The sequence below is a fragment of the Metschnikowia bicuspidata genome, assembly GCF_001664035.1.
Source record: "Metschnikowia bicuspidata var. bicuspidata NRRL YB-4993 chromosome Unknown METBIscaffold_3, whole genome shotgun sequence".
Taxonomy (NCBI): Eukaryota; Fungi; Ascomycota; class Pichiomycetes; order Serinales; family Metschnikowiaceae; genus Metschnikowia; species Metschnikowia bicuspidata.
Window position 1 is genome coordinate 85,166 of NW_017387733.1, and position 18,856 is coordinate 104,021.

At 49.5% G+C, this 18,856-nt stretch overlaps 6 protein-coding genes and 1 pseudogene across 7 annotated transcripts; 4 read left to right on the forward strand and 3 right to left on the reverse strand.

Moving 5' to 3' along the window:
• Positions 1 to 2,979: 2,979 nt before the first annotated feature.
• On the forward strand, positions 2,980 to 8,062 carry NUP188 (Nup188p). The gene has a single exon (XM_018855876.1). It carries the CDS (start codon positions 3,037 to 3,039, stop codon positions 7,918 to 7,920), a length of 4,884 nt encoding a protein of 1,627 aa, XP_018711379.1. The 5' UTR covers positions 2,980 to 3,036; the 3' UTR covers positions 7,921 to 8,062.
• Positions 8,063 to 9,232: 1,170 nt separating this feature from the next.
• ERG12 (mevalonate kinase) lies at positions 9,233 to 10,510 on the forward strand (the record flags this gene model as incomplete). The annotated part of the gene is made up of 1 exon (XM_018857403.1): positions 9,233 to 10,510. One exon carries the CDS (start codon positions 9,233 to 9,235, stop codon positions 10,508 to 10,510), a length of 1,278 nt encoding a protein of 425 aa, XP_018711380.1.
• A 123-nt stretch (positions 10,511 to 10,633) lies between these two features.
• Positions 10,634 to 11,620, reverse strand: METBIDRAFT_41665 (uncharacterized protein; the record flags this gene model as incomplete). Its single annotated transcript, XM_018857438.1, has 1 exon — positions 10,634 to 11,620. One exon carries the CDS (start codon positions 11,618 to 11,620, stop codon positions 10,634 to 10,636), a length of 987 nt encoding a protein of 328 aa, XP_018711381.1.
• Positions 11,621 to 13,031: 1,411 nt separating this feature from the next.
• Positions 13,032 to 13,415, forward strand: PPT2 (holo-[acyl-carrier-protein] synthase; the record flags this gene model as incomplete). Its single annotated transcript, XM_018857393.1, has 1 exon — positions 13,032 to 13,415. One exon carries the CDS (start codon positions 13,032 to 13,034, stop codon positions 13,413 to 13,415), a length of 384 nt encoding a protein of 127 aa, XP_018711382.1.
• On the reverse strand, positions 13,407 to 15,113 carry GUA1 (GMP synthase (glutamine-hydrolyzing)). The gene has a single exon (XM_018855877.1). The coding sequence runs from the start codon at positions 15,070 to 15,072 to the stop codon at positions 13,471 to 13,473; it is 1,602 nt and encodes a 533-aa protein (XP_018711383.1). The 5' UTR covers positions 15,073 to 15,113; the 3' UTR covers positions 13,407 to 13,470.
• METBIDRAFT_31541 (uncharacterized protein) lies at positions 15,100 to 15,504 on the forward strand. Its single transcript, XM_018855878.1, has one exon. It carries the CDS (start codon positions 15,207 to 15,209, stop codon positions 15,444 to 15,446), a length of 240 nt encoding a protein of 79 aa, XP_018711384.1. The 5' UTR covers positions 15,100 to 15,206; the 3' UTR covers positions 15,447 to 15,504.
• Positions 15,505 to 18,655: 3,151 nt separating this feature from the next.
• Positions 18,656 to 18,727, reverse strand: METBIDRAFT_t156 (annotated as a pseudogene). Its single transcript has one exon. The product of its transcript is annotated as a tRNA-OTHER (tRNA).
• Between the last annotated feature and the right edge of the window lie 129 nt (positions 18,728 to 18,856).

Sequence of the window (18,856 nt, forward strand, 5' to 3'; positions counted from 1 at the left end):
ATACTGCATCATTACTACGCTTTAGTTACGTACATTCCGAGTGAATTAACACTTTGGATAGATTACTTCGTGTTATTAATTTCCTCTAACCCTCATCTATAACCTTCGGTCAAAGATAATGATGGAGGTTCAAACCAATTGTCTATTCCTTGACTTTGTGATGTTTTTTGTAAATATTTATACTTCTATAATTACTCAATATTATTGTTCCTCCGTCTGCGCTTAAATCTTAAACAGCGCTTGAATTCCGAATTAAATGTATGTAATTAACGTGCTTCAATCCTAGCTTCTTGCTTGAAAATATAGTAACTTGTATGCCAAACATCCTTTCAAGAATACTCTACAGGAATGGAACCAAGCAATAGATATTCCGTCAGCGACTAACTCGAGAAAATAGGCCAATCCTATGCTTGATTCAAGTATCAAGTTTGTTATTTCTAACCTGAATCTGATTTCATCGAATCGGTTGGTGGTGTTGGATCTTCTTCACCAACTCTTTGTAGCTTCGCTACACCATACATAAATTTATCAGATACTACAGGCAAGATAATGGTATAACTTTCGTTGTTGAATATCCATAAAGATGTACTCTAGCTCTTTTTAACTTACTACACCATTAATAGATCTTTAAAAACCAATCAAACATCATAACACCATTTTGCATTATGAATACGTCATCAACCCATTTTCAAGTACCATACCATCAATACATTACACCATCACATCGTTAATACATCATTACTTCATCATTGATACGCCATTGCTTGTTGTTAATGTATTATTACTCCATCATTGGTATTTTTACACCATCGACACTTCATGAATCCAATGCCATCACATCATCACGCCACCAATAAACCATTTGTGCATGATTATTATTTTAAACCTATAAATATAACATAACATGTTAATTATCATTATCCTATATCTACAATATATCTTATTTATGATGAATATAAACCATTTTATAGATGGGTATTTTATAGTTAATGTACCTTTAAATGAATATGTACTTATATAAGTATTAAAATTATATATCACCCCGCTACCTTTTAAAAGGTTATATATTAAATAAAAATAATAATTTGGATTTCAACTTAAATTAGATATTATTGAATTTTATACTTAATATTCTAATGATAATCATACTACTAAATACTAAAATTAGTAATTATATTTCAGTAAAAGGTGAATTTAAATCTAATTACCTCCTAAATCTTATGAATGTATAGATGATAATAATAACAATAATAAAAGAAATATTGGTGGATTTCTATTGAATGGATTAAAATATTATGATGATTTATTTTATACTAAAATTGATTATCAATATTCTAGTTCATTGACATCTAATAATATTGTTATAAAAAGTTTAAATAATATGAGGGGAACGGGTTATCGTATTAATACTCAAATGCTTAATTTAGTTCTTAAATATAATAAAGATTATAATTTCTATATATCTAGTGAATTAATAAAAAATGATCCTCTTATTCAGTTATATTATAAAGATCCTAAATCTTTCAGTATTAAGGATTATAAATATTGTGTTTCTTTATTAAGTAAATATTTAGCTGATTCAACTATATTAAATATTGTTGATTTATTCTCTAATGTAAAAGCTTTTTATTATCCTTTAAGATTAGATTTTAGAGGTCGTATTTATTGTATTGTTACTTCATTTTCTTTTCAAGGTACTACATTAGTTAAACGTCTTTAAAATATTCTAATCCTGTTGATATTAAATTAAATGATATTGAATCTTTAAATTATTTTAAAGCTTCCGGTGCTACCTCTTATGGTATTAAAGGTTCATTTAATGATCAAGTCAAATGAATAGAATCTAATCAATTAAATATTTTAAATTTTGAATCTTTTAAAATTTGACAAAATGCTAAATCTCCTTTATAATTTATGATGTTTTGTTTGGAATATAATAAATATTATAATGCTATACTTAATAAACAAGATTCTTATAAACCTCATTATATTATTATATTAGATGCTACATGTAATGGTTTTCAACATATTACAATGCTTTGTAAAGATGCCGAAATGTGTAATAAATTAAATTTAAATAATATTAAAGATAGTGAAAAACCTAATGATTGATATATAATTATTACTACTTGTGTTCAAGAATATTTACAAAGTAAAGTTAATGATCCTGTAGCTCTAAAATTAGCTTCAATATCTATTAATCGTGAGATGGTTAAGAAATGTATAATGATTTTCCCTTATAAGGCGGGTGTATTAACTAAAATTGATGGAATTATTAAATTCTTTAATAAAACTGATGATGATTATCTTTATAAAAATGATCCATTTACTATATTAAGTCTCAATGATATTCTATATTTGGTTCAGACTATAAAAAATGTTATACATTATAGATATCCTAGAATAAAACATTTTACAAAATATCTTCAACAAGTTGCTAAAGTATGTGGTACACTTAAAATACCTCTTCCTTGAGTTTTACCTAGTGGTTTAAGTATTTTACATTTTCAGTAGTATACCATGCCTTGCCATCGATTCGTCATTAGTCCCCCATTAACACACCATAAATTCAAAACACCACCAGACCACCAATGCTCTATTGATGCATAAATAATTCATTAATCCTACTACTTCATTCTTAATACACCCTGAATATTCTTAACACATCCTCAATACATTCTTAATACAACCTGAATACATCGTTAATAAACCCTGAGTACACCCCAAGCACATCCTCAATACACCCCGAACACATCCTCAATACACCCCAAACACACCGTCAATACACTACCCCACCACTGATACACAATCAACACACTCAACACACCACGATTCCCCATGAAAAAAAAAAAAACGCCAATCACACCACCCCATAACCCCATACAAGCCGCATACCAGGGCCCAGCACGCGCACCCGTGCATCCGCAGCGAAAAACCCAGCGCGCTCAGATCCACAGACCATCAACACTACTACATTCTGCTCAAGCTCCCCATCCGGTCCCCCGCCCTTCCTCTCACATCGCCGTTTTGTGCACCATGTCCCCACAAACACAGGCAGTCGTGCGGCCGCCCCAGCCGTCCGACACATGGACGTTTTCGCTGGCCTTGCAGCTCTTGAAGAGCTCGCCCGAGCACGCCGCGAGCAATGGCTTGGACGACTTTTTGGCCCACAACAAGGACGCCGTGCTCCTGCCGGTGCCCTTCGCCCCTGCGGCCACAAACGCGGGCGGGCCACAAAAAGACCTCGATGCTGCAAAAACAGACTTTTCCTTGCGCGGCGTGCGGTTCGCCGGCGTCACGCCCCAGGCCGTGCGCGCGGCCCAGACCCTCTCTTCCACGTTGGCCATGGACGCGCACGACGCGTTGCGGATCGTGCTCCAGACCGACCGGCGCAGCCCGCAGCCGGCCCCGGGCGACCACCGCGTCAGCCGCTTGCTCTTCGGCGCGCCGGCGCCGGGGCCCGCGGCGCAGTCCAGGCGCCCATCCTCGGCCCCAGCCGCGGGCCTGGACCGCATGCTTCTATACACAAAGGCCGTGTTGCAGGAGCGCAGAACCGTCCTCCGCATAGCCGCGGAGTGCCTCAACTTGCGCCACGCAGACCGCGCGTCGCCCGTGGCGCGCAACTTGGGGAAGTCGCTTGTGGCGAGCGCCGACTACTTGCTCGACGCGGTGGCAGGCCTCGGCACGCTCGTGGACCTTGCCACGGGGCCGCCCGCCGGCGCGGCGCACGGGCGCTTGCTCCGCATGGAGCTGCTCCTGCACATGGCGCAGCTTCTCCTGCTTGTGTTCGACGTCTTGTTGTCGTGTGCCGAAGTCCCGCCCCGGTTTGCGGGCGCGTGGTTTGCCCTCATGGACAGAACCGCGTTTGCGCTCGCGTTGGTGCCCTGCGCGGCCAGCAAGGACGCGTTTTCCGTGCTTCACGGCCTCGTCACCGTCGTCTCGCTCCAGCTCTTGGACTTGCCGCTGCCCGACCCCACCCACTTGGCCGACCCCGCCGTCTTTGCGCAGATCAACGCCTTGATGCTCACGCTGAGCCCGAACAACATCCTCGCGTACGCGTGGCTCATACGGCTCCACCGAAAAGCGATTTTGCTCGAGGCGTTCCCGCAGTCGCACGAAGCTTTTCTCCTGGTGGTGCCCCTCCAAAACACCCTCAGCGACGTGGCCACGCTCCAGGCCTCGTTGCAGCACGCGCCGGTCTTCCTGGAGATCGTGCAGCTCAACAAGGTCTTGGGCTTCGACAATGTGTTCGCCGTCATCTTGACCGACATGATCCTCGCGGCCATTCCGCTCGTCCAAGCCACAGAGAATATACTGGCCTGTATCAGCGAGGTCTTGAGCTCCGCGCCCAACCCCTCGGTAGAAAAGTTCTTCGACAATGACGAGGCCCGTCGGTTGATCGTTTTGGCCAGGGCCAAGTTCCCCGTCTCCTTGAGCCCCTACCTCAAGCTAGCTTGCATCAACGGCAAGTTCGCGTTGCACGAGCTCGAGGAGCTTTCCTGCTACATGTCCGTTTTTGACAACGCCGACTTGACCTCGCTCCACGAAATCGACTCGGAGAACACCGACTTGGTGCGGCTCACCAAGCCCGTGGACGTGTTTCTTCCTTTCGAGCCCGCAAACAAATTGTCCCTCGTGCTCAAAGTGGGCACGAAGGCCAAGATCTTCCCCGCGGCCCAGGACAAACTGCTTGTCACGTTCTTGCACAAATACAATGGCTGGGCGCTCTTGGGACGCGTCTTGGAGAACATCTCAAAGTTCTCCGATCAATCGGAACTAGAGAAAACCAGGGCTCTAGAAAGTATTCTTGATGTGTTGATCCGCACCACTGCTGAGGATCCGCCCAGCACATGTGCCGTCTTGGAATACATGTCCACGCATACTGACGATAGCGACATCGTTGATGTGCTCTTCCGTGTCTTTGAACAAAGCATGCACAACCGAAACGTCGTCTTGCTGACGAAGCTGCTCCGGTTACTCTCCAGCCTAATGCCAGTCATCCCTGCCCGAATCTGGCCCTATCTCTCCAGATCATCACTTCTATCAAATAAAGGAAAGGAGGGATTCCTGTCAATCCTATTCGGCTCCATCGAGACGGTCCTGGGGGAGTACCTATTTACAAGTGCATTGGTGAAGTTTGTGTTCTGTCTTGCCGACAACTGTTTGTCGGTGACGAAGGACTATTCAGAGGAAGCGAAGAGTGACATTTTCACAAAGTTCATCGAACACATTATTCAAGTGTTCGAGAACTACGAAAACTGCAAATTCAATGACAGCTTCCAGAAATTCGAATTGGGTGTTCTCATCTTGGATGTCTTTTCACAAACTTTGAATACCGTTTATTCAGTGAGTCCTCATCTTAAAATTGACGAAAAACCCACAAAGGTTTTTGCCAAAGCTTCTCAAAAAATTCTAGACACTTTCCTCACAACCACACCCAGCTTTGCTCGCTCCTCCATTTCTATAATCGACTTGATTGACTCTCTTTCTTCACCGTCTGATTCTTTCGATGCCCAAGACATCTCAGGCTTTCTTGGTGATGTATGGATTCACTCGGTGTTCTCTTTTGCTAGGCTTTTGGTAAACATCAGAAGCTCAATCAATGCACTCCCAAGTAAGCTCGAGGAGTCCTTGTTCTCTAGATTACCTCAGCTTGTCACCATTTACAGCGAAGGTGGGCCCCTCAGAAAAGTTATTCTCGACTTGCTTACAGCTCTTACAAGTGGGAAATGGGAGTCTGAAAAGATGCCTTCCATCTTATCTCATCTTGGCCAGGATCATTCACGCATTCTTTTGCACTCTTTGGCTACGGACTTGGAGTCTACATTCGATGAATACAACATAAAGATATCCATCTATGATTTCCTTTGCTCTATAATGGAAGCCAATCAGCAGGGTCTTGCAGTGTTATTCATCAGTGGAAGGGATGTTTTTGGAGAGTTCTCTGATGCCAAGGACGGCAAAACAGGCACTAAAACCATATCTCTATTGTCCGTCATGAAGAAGAATATCCAGGATGTGAAGTCATACCCCGCGGCTGTGACTGTACATCTCTTAGATGCTATTTCGTTGGCTTTCAATTCATGGACTACAGCTAGAAATGAAGACAGCGATATTGTGTTTGTTAAGGAATTGGTGTCGTTGCTCGAGAACTTCGAGAAGAATCACGATGAAAAGACCGCGCCTGAAATGATTCTCTCGTCTTACGATTGCAAGGTTTATTCAAAAATCACTGAAATTATATCCTTGGTGCTTTTCACTACGAAGAATGAAAAGTGTATCGAGTTAATTCGAGGATTGTTATCAAGCAGCGCGTTCATTGAGAAACTACCAGGATTCTTTACCATTTCAGGATACGAAGTATCGCTTTATGAAAACGTGAAAACTAGATTCAACACGGTCTTTGAAAACCACCAGTTGACAGACTTTGCAGTCGCTCTCAAGAAGCGAAACAGATTTGGTCCTGGAATGGTTTATGATCTCCTCTTGCTCGACTCGTTCTTCCAGGAAAGCCCTGAGTGGAGCAAAATCAGAGAAGAGATAATCTACTTGAGTGCTAACATGCAATACTACAACGCTCAAATTTCCTTGTGCAAGTCGATGGGAGCACTCATGACCACATTCTGTCGTCGGTTACCAACCTCTGTCCCTACACAGTATTCCAAGGTGGTGCACAAGCTACTTGCTATAAGGGAACCACGGGATAACTATTCAGAATTGTTATGCTCACAGCAATATTATGAACGTATAGAGCTCGCCTTTTTGATGCTTTACACACTGAATGACACGAAGGATGGCCGAAAAGAACTTGTTTCTTTCTCCATTTCTATCATAGAGGAATGCAGCGACTTGATGAACAACCCCAATGTGGGCTACTTGAGTAGTAACAAAGCAGACTTTTCCTACAGATCATTGTTGAGGATAGTCTACATCGCACTTGCAAATCTCAAATCCGACTTTCAAGCTGTCAACACCCGGGTTCAACCCATTTTGAGACTTTTCGAGTACGTCATTGCCAAGGGCACCACAAGTATCATTATTGAGCTTCAAAATGATGTCTACCTTGCCCGTACAAATAAAAATCACAAACCTGTGAATCTTGGGGCCAGATTGGATGATTTGAAATTGATTCTTTCTGTTTTAAAAGTTTTTGTCGAGCTAGGAATCAGTGGCTCTTTGCAAGCTGAGTTTGCTGCTACCCTAACAAGACACAACACAGTGGGCTCGCTTCTCAGTCTCTACTCATTTTCGCACTTGACTTTGGTCGCTAATGAGCCGATATTCGCCCAATTGAGTTTGATGTTTATCCAACAACTTATGTTGGTGGAGGCATTTGCGGAGAACATTGTTGATTCGAAGATTTTCACCGTGATACGCGAAAGCATGATTTCTCAGCTGCTTCGCGTAGGTGGCGTGTCCGTTGTGAATGCCTCCCAGTTACATGGTACGTGGACTAATGGGATCTTGCCACTCGTCGTATTGTGTCTTTCGCAAGGAAAAGCTGTCGGAGAGAGTGTCTTAACTCTCAAAGCATTTTCGAAGCAAATCGAGTTTAGTATCGAATCTTGGTCAAATGATTCCTCGGCTCTTCAGATCTCTAGCGCAGGTACTTTCGAGACAATGCAGCTCTTGTACATTTTTCAGATTCTTATGTCGATAGCAACAGCGCAAGGTCTTGCGACAAGATCTGCTAATGATGTCGATATGACGGTATTGCCGGGGCTCGATACGCAACAGAAAAGAAATGACTTTGTTGGTTTTATTAGTAATCTTCTCAAGCACCCCAAGTTTTTGAAATCGCGAGTTTTTCCTAGCTCGCAGGAGGAGAAGGCCTTGATGCATGCAGACGGTAGGGAGTATGAAACTTTTGTCGAAGGTTTGATTGAAGATATCAAAGAATTGAGAGACTTTTTGATGTGATGTGGAAAGGGGTTTTCTCTTTTGCGGCATCTGTGGTTAATTTAACACAGCTGAAAACTTGACGTGAAATACATGGTTTGAAATGGATATAATACGTGCATGCACAAGTACATAATTTTATGCATTTAATGACACGACGGCTAAAGTGTTAAATTTTGACTACATTTTGGCGTGGTTGCTTCAACTGCTTGCAATCGCCAATGTAAAGAAACCGAAGAGGGATGACAACTACGAAGGATCTTACAAAATCAATGAGCAACTCGAAACATAAAGGGTTGATGATTTTTACTGTATAAGATGAAGCATTTTGAACAAACAATAACTTGGGTCACACCGTTCTGGTGTGTATCGTTTGGGATCTGCTAGATCCAACATATGCTTCCGATCGGTCGTGGGACTGCAATAGCCAAAGTCAGGTTTGATATAATGTTCCAAGATCCCTCTCGCCTTTTATACACAAATCGCTCCAAAGGGATTTCCATTAAAAAGAAAACACATTCAATTTTCAACGAGCAGAAATTATTCATGGTAATCATGCCACATTAATATCGTTTTCTGAAATATTGACCTCTCCAAATCACCACAATGTATTGGGTCTCTGCAGTCCTAAATTGACACCCCTTCAAAGAAAGATATTTGTAGCGAAGGGTTTAAATCAAAATGAAAAAAAAAAAAAAATTCGAACAAGGAAGAAAGCAAACAAGCAATCAGAATTGTGCCTGAATTTGGTATGAATGTTATTTCCTGCCTCTTTTGCCACTGTTCCCAGATTTCACTGTACCTCATTCCTTCGCGGCCTTGCCTGCTTTAGCTCAGCATTAGTACTCTTCTCATTCCATTGATCACGAATTTCCTAGAAAGCAACAAGCTGACACAAACCCACACGTCCATCAATCTATGTCCCATAATTGAAGTGCTCACATTTTCTCATGACTCTGTTGACCTCATCGACTTTTCATGACAAACGCTAATTGCAGCCGTGTGTGCAGCCAAAATCAGCAAAAAGACCTTCGAGGGCCAAGCTTACCTAAGACAACGATTAGCTCCCATTAAATTCTCTCCACGACAACTCTTCTCTTTTGCGAAGACTATTAAAATGAAATTCTTATTTGAACCAGGCTCGAAAAATCTAACCTTGTTTTTGGCTGCCACTTCCCCTTAGCTAGCCGCCAGGGAATTTACGCGCTGGCGGCAGGTTGCACCGACGGGCGTCACGTGAGAGTATGTCACGTGACGGAACAGGCGCGTGAGTCGAAGCACCGGCAGATGACGCCTCATTCATTATCTTTCAACACTCGAAACACACGCGCAGATGCCCGATTTCTTTGTCTCGGCGCCCGGGAAGGTCATCTTGTTTGGGGAGCACTCGGCCGTATATGGAAAGCCCGCAATTGCGGCGGCACTTTCGCTCAGGGCGTACCTTTTGGTTCAGAGAAGCGCGGATCCCGATGAAATCGTGTTGGAGTTCCCAGACATCGGGCTCGTGCACAAATGGACCACCAAAGACATGCCCTGGGACGAGCTTGCGGCAGCCGTGCCGCGGAAAAACGGCGGCCCGGCTGCCACCGACGAGTTGGTGCCGGAGCTTTTGGATCTAGCCGCCGACCTCCTTGTGGACTGCAAGCTGGAGCTCCATTACACGGCATGCCGGTGCTTTTTGTACTTGTACTTCAATCTCTGCGGCCCAAATGTGCGTGGGCACCGTTTCTGCATACGCCTGACGTTGCCCATCGGTGCCGGGCTCGGGTCCCTGGCGTCTACAGCGGTGTGCCTCGCGGCTGCATTGGCGACGCTAGGCGGGCACGTGGGGCGGCCGGTGCATGGGGCGTCGGACGTGGTTCTCCGTAAGGAGCTGTCTGACGCTGAGCTCATTGATGCTTGGTCGTTCATGGGCGAGAAGTGCTTTCACGGCAACCCCTCGGGCATCGACAACGCTGTGGCCACACACGGCGGTGCCGTGTTGTACCAGCGGATGGCTGACCCCAGCACGCCGCTGATCCGCACAAGCATCCGAAACTTTGCGGCGTTGCGGCTTCTACTCATAAACACCAGAGTGCCGCGCAGCACGGCGCATTTGGTGGGGAATGTGGCCAGCCTCGTGGCTAAGCACGCCAAGTCCACGGCGGCTATCTTGGACGCCATGAGCCACGTTGCCACGGATGCATACCAGCTCATGATGTCGCCCTCGCCTGACAGAGCTAGTTTGCGCGAGCTCGTGGACATCAACCATGGTCTCTTGGTCGCACTTGGTGTGTCGCACCCAAGCCTCGAAGAGGTTCGTGTCATCACTGAGAGACACCAGCTCGGTGCCACAAAGCTCACTGGAGCAGGTGGGGGTGGGTGCGCCATCACCGTGGTAGACGACGCCGTCTCCGAAAGTGACCTTGACAGCGTATCAAAGGAGCTTGCGGCGAAAGGATTCGAGACCTTCCAGGCCATGCTTGGCGGCAAGGGCGTGGGCATGCTCAGTGCGGACGACTGCGCAGACACGTCGATTTTCACTGCGGAGAGTCTCGCTGCTTACGAGTCCAGAGAACACATTGAGCAGCGCATTGGGGCATCGGCTGTGCCCGGGTGGAAATTCTGGTGAGCGCGGAACCGACATTAGGCATGGGGCACGAGAGCTTGTGAAAAGAATATATTGTGCTGAATACACCAGGCAAGCCTCCGGGGCAAGCATTTGCTATAAACGTGTAGTCGTGCCGCCGCGCGCTCAGATGCCTCTGTTGAACTCGACCTCAGTGATTTCGCCGCCCTGCTTGTCCTTCAAGTTGTGGAACTGAGGCTCGAGCGCCAGCGTGCTGATGGTACGTCTCTGAGGAAACACCGCCAACGCGAAAGGCAACGCCACCAAGGAAGTGCCGAAAATCAAGCCGATGTTGACCATGGTCTCCACGAGCTTGGATTTGCCCTTAAGCATCCGAGATTTCTGCAACTTGACCAAGATCAAAGGCGGGATCACCATGATGGGCGTGGCGTTGATCACCCTGCTTGCCGCGGTCTCGCCAACCGCATGGAACGCGGCAGTTTTCGACGAGCCGAGGTCCCGGCCGTCCTTGTCGAACACAGCAATGCCCTTCTTCAACTCCTCGCTGCGCATCAAAAATACGTTGGCCACGCCTGCAGACACCACGGCTGCAAACGGCACCAAGCGGCCCAAGACCATTTTCGTGCCGGGCGAGACGTTCTTCAAGCGCGGCACCACGGAGTTGAGCCCCAAAGCCACGGAGCACGAGGCCGTCACGGCCATCGCGTAGTTGGTGGCGATCTGCATGTTGGTCAACGGGTGGGACTTGTTGGCATTCGATATGTTGATGGCCACGTTGAGCGACTGGTTGGCGATCTGCCAGAACAACGTGCCGGCCGTGCCGAGCCCAGGGGTAAGCATGCCGGCCGTGACTACCAAGTTCGACAAGACGCACGAGCTCATGCGGAACGGCAAAAACACGGTTTCCCCGGTGTCGGGGTGGAGCGTCAGGTCCAAGACCTTTTTGTGGCGCCAGAGCTCGGGCGTCATGTGGGGCACCACGCCGTTCTTGAAGTCCCACACGGACCGCTTGGCTGTCTCGACGTCGTGGGGCGTGTTGAGGAGCATCAGCGGATCTGAGATGTCGGCACAGTGGCGGACGCGGCCGAAGTACGTGGACAAGTCGTACTTGGATGGGGGAAGCGGCACGGGGCCGGGGATGGAGGAGGCCATTTTGGGGGTGCGAGTGTGGGCTGCGTGCTGTGTGTTTTCGGTTGCCTGAAGAAGGGACGGACGGCTGGGCTTGGGCGATTTTTCAGTGGTGCCGGTGTCTCTGCGGCCGGTGTTTCTGAGGCCGGTGTATTAGACGATGCGCTAATGAGTCAGACGCAGGCCGGCTTGGGTGCGGCCGTAGATGGCCAGGCTGGGAGGGAGATTGCTAGATGATTCCTGCGAAAACGAGAACTGGCACAGAATGCGGCCAGCTGCTGTTTTGGTGGGGGAAGGGTGGAGTCATTTGCTTCACTCGTACTTCTGCCAGACTGCACTGCCTGCTTTGCTTGCATCCGGCTTAGACATGGGCTTCAGGTACCGCAGATGCATACAGGACGCCTGTCGTGGTGTATGCAGCGGAGCATTGGTGCCTTGGACATGTGAGTGGCTTCCCGAAATATCTTGCTGGCGGCCTCTCTGGGCAATTTGTGGTTGGAACAAGGGCGTCTGATGGATGTGGGATTTCACAGCACGGGCCGTGCGGTGGTTTCCTGTGATGACGGTGGACATGGAATTGACGCCGCGGATCCATCTGCGTAACGCCATGGAGGCATGCACCGTGCCATTACGCTTCTGCGGCACCTTCACAGATCTGGCTTTGCTCAACACCCGTCATCCATGTGCCTTGGCGAGAAACCAATTTTGCGGAGTATCCAGACTTGCAAGACGGTGAAAATCACGCGGGCAGCGATCCAGAGAAACCAAAGCCGTGCGGCCCAATAGTGCGGCCTCAGACTTACTAGCACTCGTGGCTACGTTCCAAGCCAGCACTATGGCGACGCCGAGAGCCGAGATTGCTCTGAAGTCGCGGCTCCTATCTTTCTGGATGATACCAGATGCCCATTGTGGGTGACTTTTGGGGTCAGCAGGCTGGACCGACCTTGATACGCGGGTCGGGCACGCGACTCCATCCCGCCCCCCGGCCCAAGACACGCGGCCGTGGTGCAAGTGGATCTCGCGAGCACATGGCAAAAAAACCTCGGTGTTCGTCCCCGGTCCCTGGCTGCAATCTTCTTCATTCGTCGGACACGCCGGGCTGGGAGTGCACACTGCGGGTGTCTCAGACCCGGCCCGATGCCAGCAGAGAAGACGAGGCCACGCGCCGGCTTCAGCTGATTCAACGCCCTCTTACTTTTGGACGACAACTTGCACGGTCTCGTTGCATAGCTCTCTTCTACAGCCTGCGCCTAGCAGCCTCTTCTTTCTAGCCTCTTTACGTTTGCTCGTTCTGTGGCCCCGCTCTACGACCTCTTTATAGCCTGGTGATCAGTTGTTGATAGTGTTGACAGTGTTGACAGTGTTGATAGTCTGGCCTCGCCCGACAGCCTCCATCACCCCTTTATAGTGTCCATAGCCCTTTGTGCCAGGCCGTATGATCAAGGCGATCGGCGTGGACTTGGTCAAAGTGCTGCGGATCAGCAGGATCCTCCAGGGCCCTCGGCGGGCGCGGTTTCTCCAGCGGGTGCTCCATGATGCCGAGCTCACTGCACTCCGGAAAATGCAGTCGCCGCAAAAGGCGCTGCAGTACGTTGCCGGGAGCTGGGCCGCTAAAGAGGCGGTGTTCAAGACATTGGACGAGCGCGAGCAGCGCCAGTTCGTGTTCCGCGAGTGGCGGCGGCACCACGAGGCCGGCAGGCCCGGGATCGGGCGCGGGCCATCGGACAGCGGGCGGTTCCTCCTCTCCATCTCACACGACGGGGACCACCTCGTGGCCATGGTGGTGCGGGTGGATCCGCACGGGGCTACGGGGGGCTGATGCTTCTTCAGTTCACATAGATTCCTAATACACAGCTATACTGCGGCCAGCCCGGCTACTCCCATTCGACCGTGGCCGGGGGCTTGGAGGTGATGTCGTAGGTGACGCGGGCCACGCCGTCGACCTCGTTGACAATGCGCGAGGCCACGCGCTTCAAGAACGAGGCCTCAAACACAAACCAGTCCGCGGTCATGAAGTCGAGCGTCTCGATGGCCCGCAAGGCAATGACCTGCTCGTACGTGCGCTGGTCGCCCATGACGCCCACGGACTTGACGGGCAACAACGCGGCGAACGCCTGCGAGATCTGCTTGTACAAGCCAGCCTTCTTGATCTCGGCAATGAAGATGGCGTCGGCCTCGCGCGCGATCTTGACCTGCGCCGGCGTGACCTCGCCCAACACGCGGATGGCCAAGCCCGGGCCGGGGAACGGGTGTCGCCAGACCAAGTCGTGCGGCACGCCCAAGAGCTCGCCCAAGTGGCGCACCTCGTCCTTGAACAACTCGCGCAAGGGCTCGATCAACTTCAACTTCATGTCCTCCAACAAGCCGCCCACGTTGTGGTGCGTCTTGATGGTCTGCGAGGGGCCCTTGAACGAGATGGACTCGATCACGTCTGGGTACAAGGTGCCCTGCAACAAGAACTCGATCTCCTGGCCGGACGCGGGCTTGATCTTGGCCGCCTCGTCCTCGAACACGTGGATGAACGTGTTGCCGATGATCTTGCGCTTCTTCTCCGGGTCCGTGACGCCCTTCAAGCGGCCCAAGAACAAGTCCGACGCGTCCACCACGGTCAAGTTGATGCCCAAGCCCTCGGTCAACGTGCGGTGCACCTCCTCGGTCTCGTTCAAGCGCATCACGCCGTTGTCCACGTAGATGGCGTGGAAGCGGTCGCCGATGGCCTCCTTCATGATCTTGGCGCCCACGGTGGAGTCCACGCCGCCGGACACCGCGCCGATCACCTCGGCCGTGGGGCCCACCAACTTGCGGATGCGCGCGATCTCCGTGTCCACAAAGTTCTCCATGGACCAGTTGGTCTGTGCGCGGCAGATGTTGACGGCGAAGTTGCGCAACAACACCTTGCCGTTGACCGAGTGCGTGACCTCCGGGTGGAACTGGATGCCGTAGATGGCGTCGGTCTCGTGCGCAATGGCGCAGAACGGCGAGTTGTCCGACGTGGCCACGGTCTTGAAGCCGGAGGGCAACGCGTGCAACTTGTCGCCGTGCGACATCCACACCTGCGAGTGGTCCACGCCCTGGAAGAGCGGGCAGGCCTGGTCCTGCACGGCCAACGTGGCCGGGCCGTACTCCCGCTTGTCGCCCCGGCCGACGCCCTTGCCGTTGATCCAGGCCAACTCCTGCATGCCGTAGCAGATGCCCAAGATGGGCACGTCCAACTGGAACACGTCGTGGTCCACGTGCGGCGCGTCGGCCGCGTACACGGAGTAGGGCCCGCCGGACAAAATCACGCCCTTGGGCTTCCAGGTCAACTCCAGGATCTTCTGCGTGCAGGGCAACATCTCGGCGTAGACGTTGAATTCTCTCAATCTCCGGGTGATCAAGTGCGAGTACTGGGACCCGAAGTCCAACACGAGGATGGTGTCGAACACCTTGGACACCTCGATGGGCACGTCGTTGAGGGCTTCTTGTGCAGCGGACATGGTGGCTAAGCGTGGAGTGGTCCCGTGGAAAAAAAAAAAAAGAGGTCTGCGCCCGCCTATCTCTGGCTATATATTTTTTCGCCGATGAGGCTTCGCTTCTGCCTGGACATTGCGCGCCGCGTGCAGGCCTGCCCATGGAACGAGTCACCGGTCCTTTGGCCGGGCTCCTTTTTTTCTTTAGGCCGGGCGGGCAGCTGCGGCCAAGACCGCCTGTTTTCAGGGCAAATGCCGCCTGCCTTCGCCTGGCCGTGTTCCCGTGGGCCGGGCCGCCGGCCGCCCAGCCCGGGCCGCTGGCCCCGCCCCCGCCGCGGCTTCTCCGCGGCAGCCCGCGCGCTAATTTGCACCCAAAATTGGCCCCGCTAATCTTCGCCTAGGCCAGCCGGGCGTCGTCCACGGGGTGTTTTTTTTGTTGTTTTTTTCGTGGCAGGTGGGACCAGGCGCTGGCTGGCGCCCGGGGGCATTTCTGGCCCGGTGCCGGTTTTGTGCCGGCGGGGCCCCGGATCCGGCGCCCGGATTTACGCCTGGGTTGCGGCCTCTTTGGGCCCGCCTCGCACCAGTGCTTGTGTTTTGCTGCTCCACCTCGCTATGCCACTTTCGCTAGCCCGTCCTTGCTACTTCTTCTCTTGCTAGCATTTCTCCGTTTGCTCGATTCTACGCCCGCCCGCTCCTGCTCTTCGTTTGCTGCGGCACTTGCACACCAGCGCCCCATCCGCCGGCTTTGGGTCCTCCCTCTGCGTGGCCCTTGCCGAACAGAGCCTCCCGGCAGCCGGCCTCCGGACCCCAAGCTCCTTTCTGCCAGTGCGTCGGCGCCACGAGCCACCCTCTTTTCTTTTTGTCCTGGGTTTCGTGGCCGCGTCCCGTTTGTACCCTAAGCCAATACTTCCAGAGGCCCCCGTTAATTCTGCCAGGGCCCCAAGCTTTCAGGGTAACATCAATTCTTCAGGGCAACATCAGTTCTTCAGAGCCCGATCAATCCTTCAGAGCCACATCAATCCTCAGAGCCCGATCAATCCTTCAGGGCAACATCAATCCTCAGATCCCCATCAATTCTTCAGAGCCACATCAATCCTCAGAGCCCGATCAATCCTTCAGAGCCCCATCAATCCTTCAGGGCAACATCAATCCTCAGATCCCCATCAATCCTCAGATCCCCATCAATCCTCAGAGCCACATCAATTCTTCAGAGCCACATCAATCCTCAGAGCCACATCAATCCTCAGATCCCCATCAATCCTAAAAGGCCCCATCAATACACTGCCAAACATACACCTGCCTGCAACAAGACCCCAGGCCTAATCTCCCCCAGCCAGTTCCTGGCGCACGGCAAGGCCTTCTCGCCAGCCCGTCCATCCGCGCCCCAACATCGCCTGAAGGCTTTTCAAAAACCGGAAAGAACAGCACCCGGCAGCGAATCCACCCGCCGCCCGTGCCTCGCCACGCACCCCCGGCCGCTTGTCTGCACAGATGCGCCTGTTGCCTCCGCCCCGCCGGACCCACGGCCGGCGGTGCCGCACGTTTTCCCGGTACCTCCGAGCCATGTTGCGGCCACGCAGCGCCTGGGCTCCGGAACCGGCGTCGAAGCGCAACTCGGTCTCGCGGATCCGCCGCTCCCGGCTCGGCCGCATGCGCCGCTCCCGCCTCAATAGCCTCTGGATGTTGCGCCGGTCTCTTTAGACGGGCCTTGTCGGATGCGCCTGGCTGGTGCGTGGAGAGGGCGTGTCTGCGGTTTTGGTGGCACGGGCTCGTGGCGGCATGGGCGCTTGGCGGCTTTATTGGTGATGCCAATACTTGTGGCTCTTCAAGGGTGCTCATATGTGAGGCTCGTTCACATGCTGAGGGTGTTCATTAAAAAGCATGTATGATCTGAAAGGCTCGTTTACATGCCCTACTAGTGTTGGTTTAAGGACACGGTATATCTGGATGGCTCGTATGCTGATGGTGTAGATTCGAGAACAGATACCAATCTGGATGGCTCGTTCACCTGATGGTGTTTATAAAAAAATCATATATGATCTGGAAGGCTCGTTTACAACGCTCTATCGGTGCTCATTCAAGAAACCGATGTCAATTTGAAAGGCTCGTTTGCATGCTCTACTGGTATTAATTCAGAGAAACATTTATAGTTTGGAAGGCTCGTTTAAAGGCTGATGGTGTAAATTGAAGAGAACAGTATACCAATCTGGATGGCTCGTTTGCAAGCTGATGGTGTTTATCAAAAAAACATGTATGAACTGGAAGGCTCGTTTAGATGCTGATGGTGTAAATTCGATAACAGATACTAATCTGGATGGCTCGTTTGGATGCTGATGGTATTTATTAAGAAAACATGTATGATCTGAAGGCTCGTTCACAAGGCTCTATCGGTTCTAATTCAAGAAACCAGATATAAATCTGGAAGGCTTATTTGCATGCTCTACTGGTGTTAGTTCAAAGACACACGTATGACGTCCAGATATACCACTCTGCAAGGCTCGTCTACATGTTCTACCTGTGTTAATTCAACGAAACGTGTATGAAACCCAGAGATGCCACCCTGGAAGGCTCACGTACTTGCTCTACTGATAATAATTCAGAGAGGCGTGTATGATCTAGAAGGCTCGCTTGCATGCTAATGGTGTTGATTCCAATACACATATATGATGTGGACTCGTTTACAAAGCTCTACCGGTGTCGATTCAAAAACCATGCATGCTCCGGAAGGCTCGCTTATATGCTCTACTGGTGTTGGTTCAGAGACACACGTTTACTGCCCAAATCCAATCTGGATTGCTCATTCTTGACACTTTGAGGACCCAGCTCCTGATGTTATCGGAGGCTCGCACTTGCGCCTTATCAGGCTCGTTTATGATGCATGTTAAAGACACTTATTATGGCGCTCATTTCTGGTGCCCATACAAAAGGCAAATTTGGGATACCCACTTGGGACGCCGATCCATATTCATGATGGCGCATTTGATGAGACGTGATCGCTCGGTGACTTATAAGGCTCGTTGGTGGCGCCAATCAATAGACCGCTTTAAATCTGTCTGGGAGATGTGATGCACATTCATGCCGATCCCAGATGCCAAGTCATGAGGCCCATTTAAGGATTCATGGGTGTATCGAGTTCATGATGCCATCTACTGTTGTATTTACCATTCCATCTACTATTCCATCTACTATTCCATCTACTATTCCATCTACTATTCCATCTACAATGCCATCCACAATGCCATTTACCATTCCATCTACAGTTCCATCTACAATTTCATCTAAGAAATCAGCCAATATATGAAAAGCTGAATTTGTCATAAGGTTTCACGAATTAATGTACGTTATTATTCTACAATCAAGAAGGAATTAAAGCTATCAATAGCAGAGAGATTACTTATAGATAATAATGTTTATTTATTTTATTTATATCCCTTCTCAGATTACCCTCATTTTATCTAAGTTTGATTCTTATACTTCTTTTTTTATTTTTTGATGTAACTTTTATCTATTCATTTTCTTTAAGAGTTAGATAAGATTTGAACTCATTTATATTTATAATACCTTTTTAGTATTGTTTTATATATGAATAAGATAAATATAGAGTATTAGGGATAGCTACTGAGAATCGAACTTAGATATATCGCGCCACATACGATTGTTCTTCCTATTGAACCATAGGTATCTTAGGGAAGATGGAATCGAACTATCGCAGCACAAAGGCACTAAAGTTTCAATTTAGTTCTAATTACTACAATGCCATCCACCACTCCATCTAATATTCCATCTACTATTCCATCTACTATTCCATCTA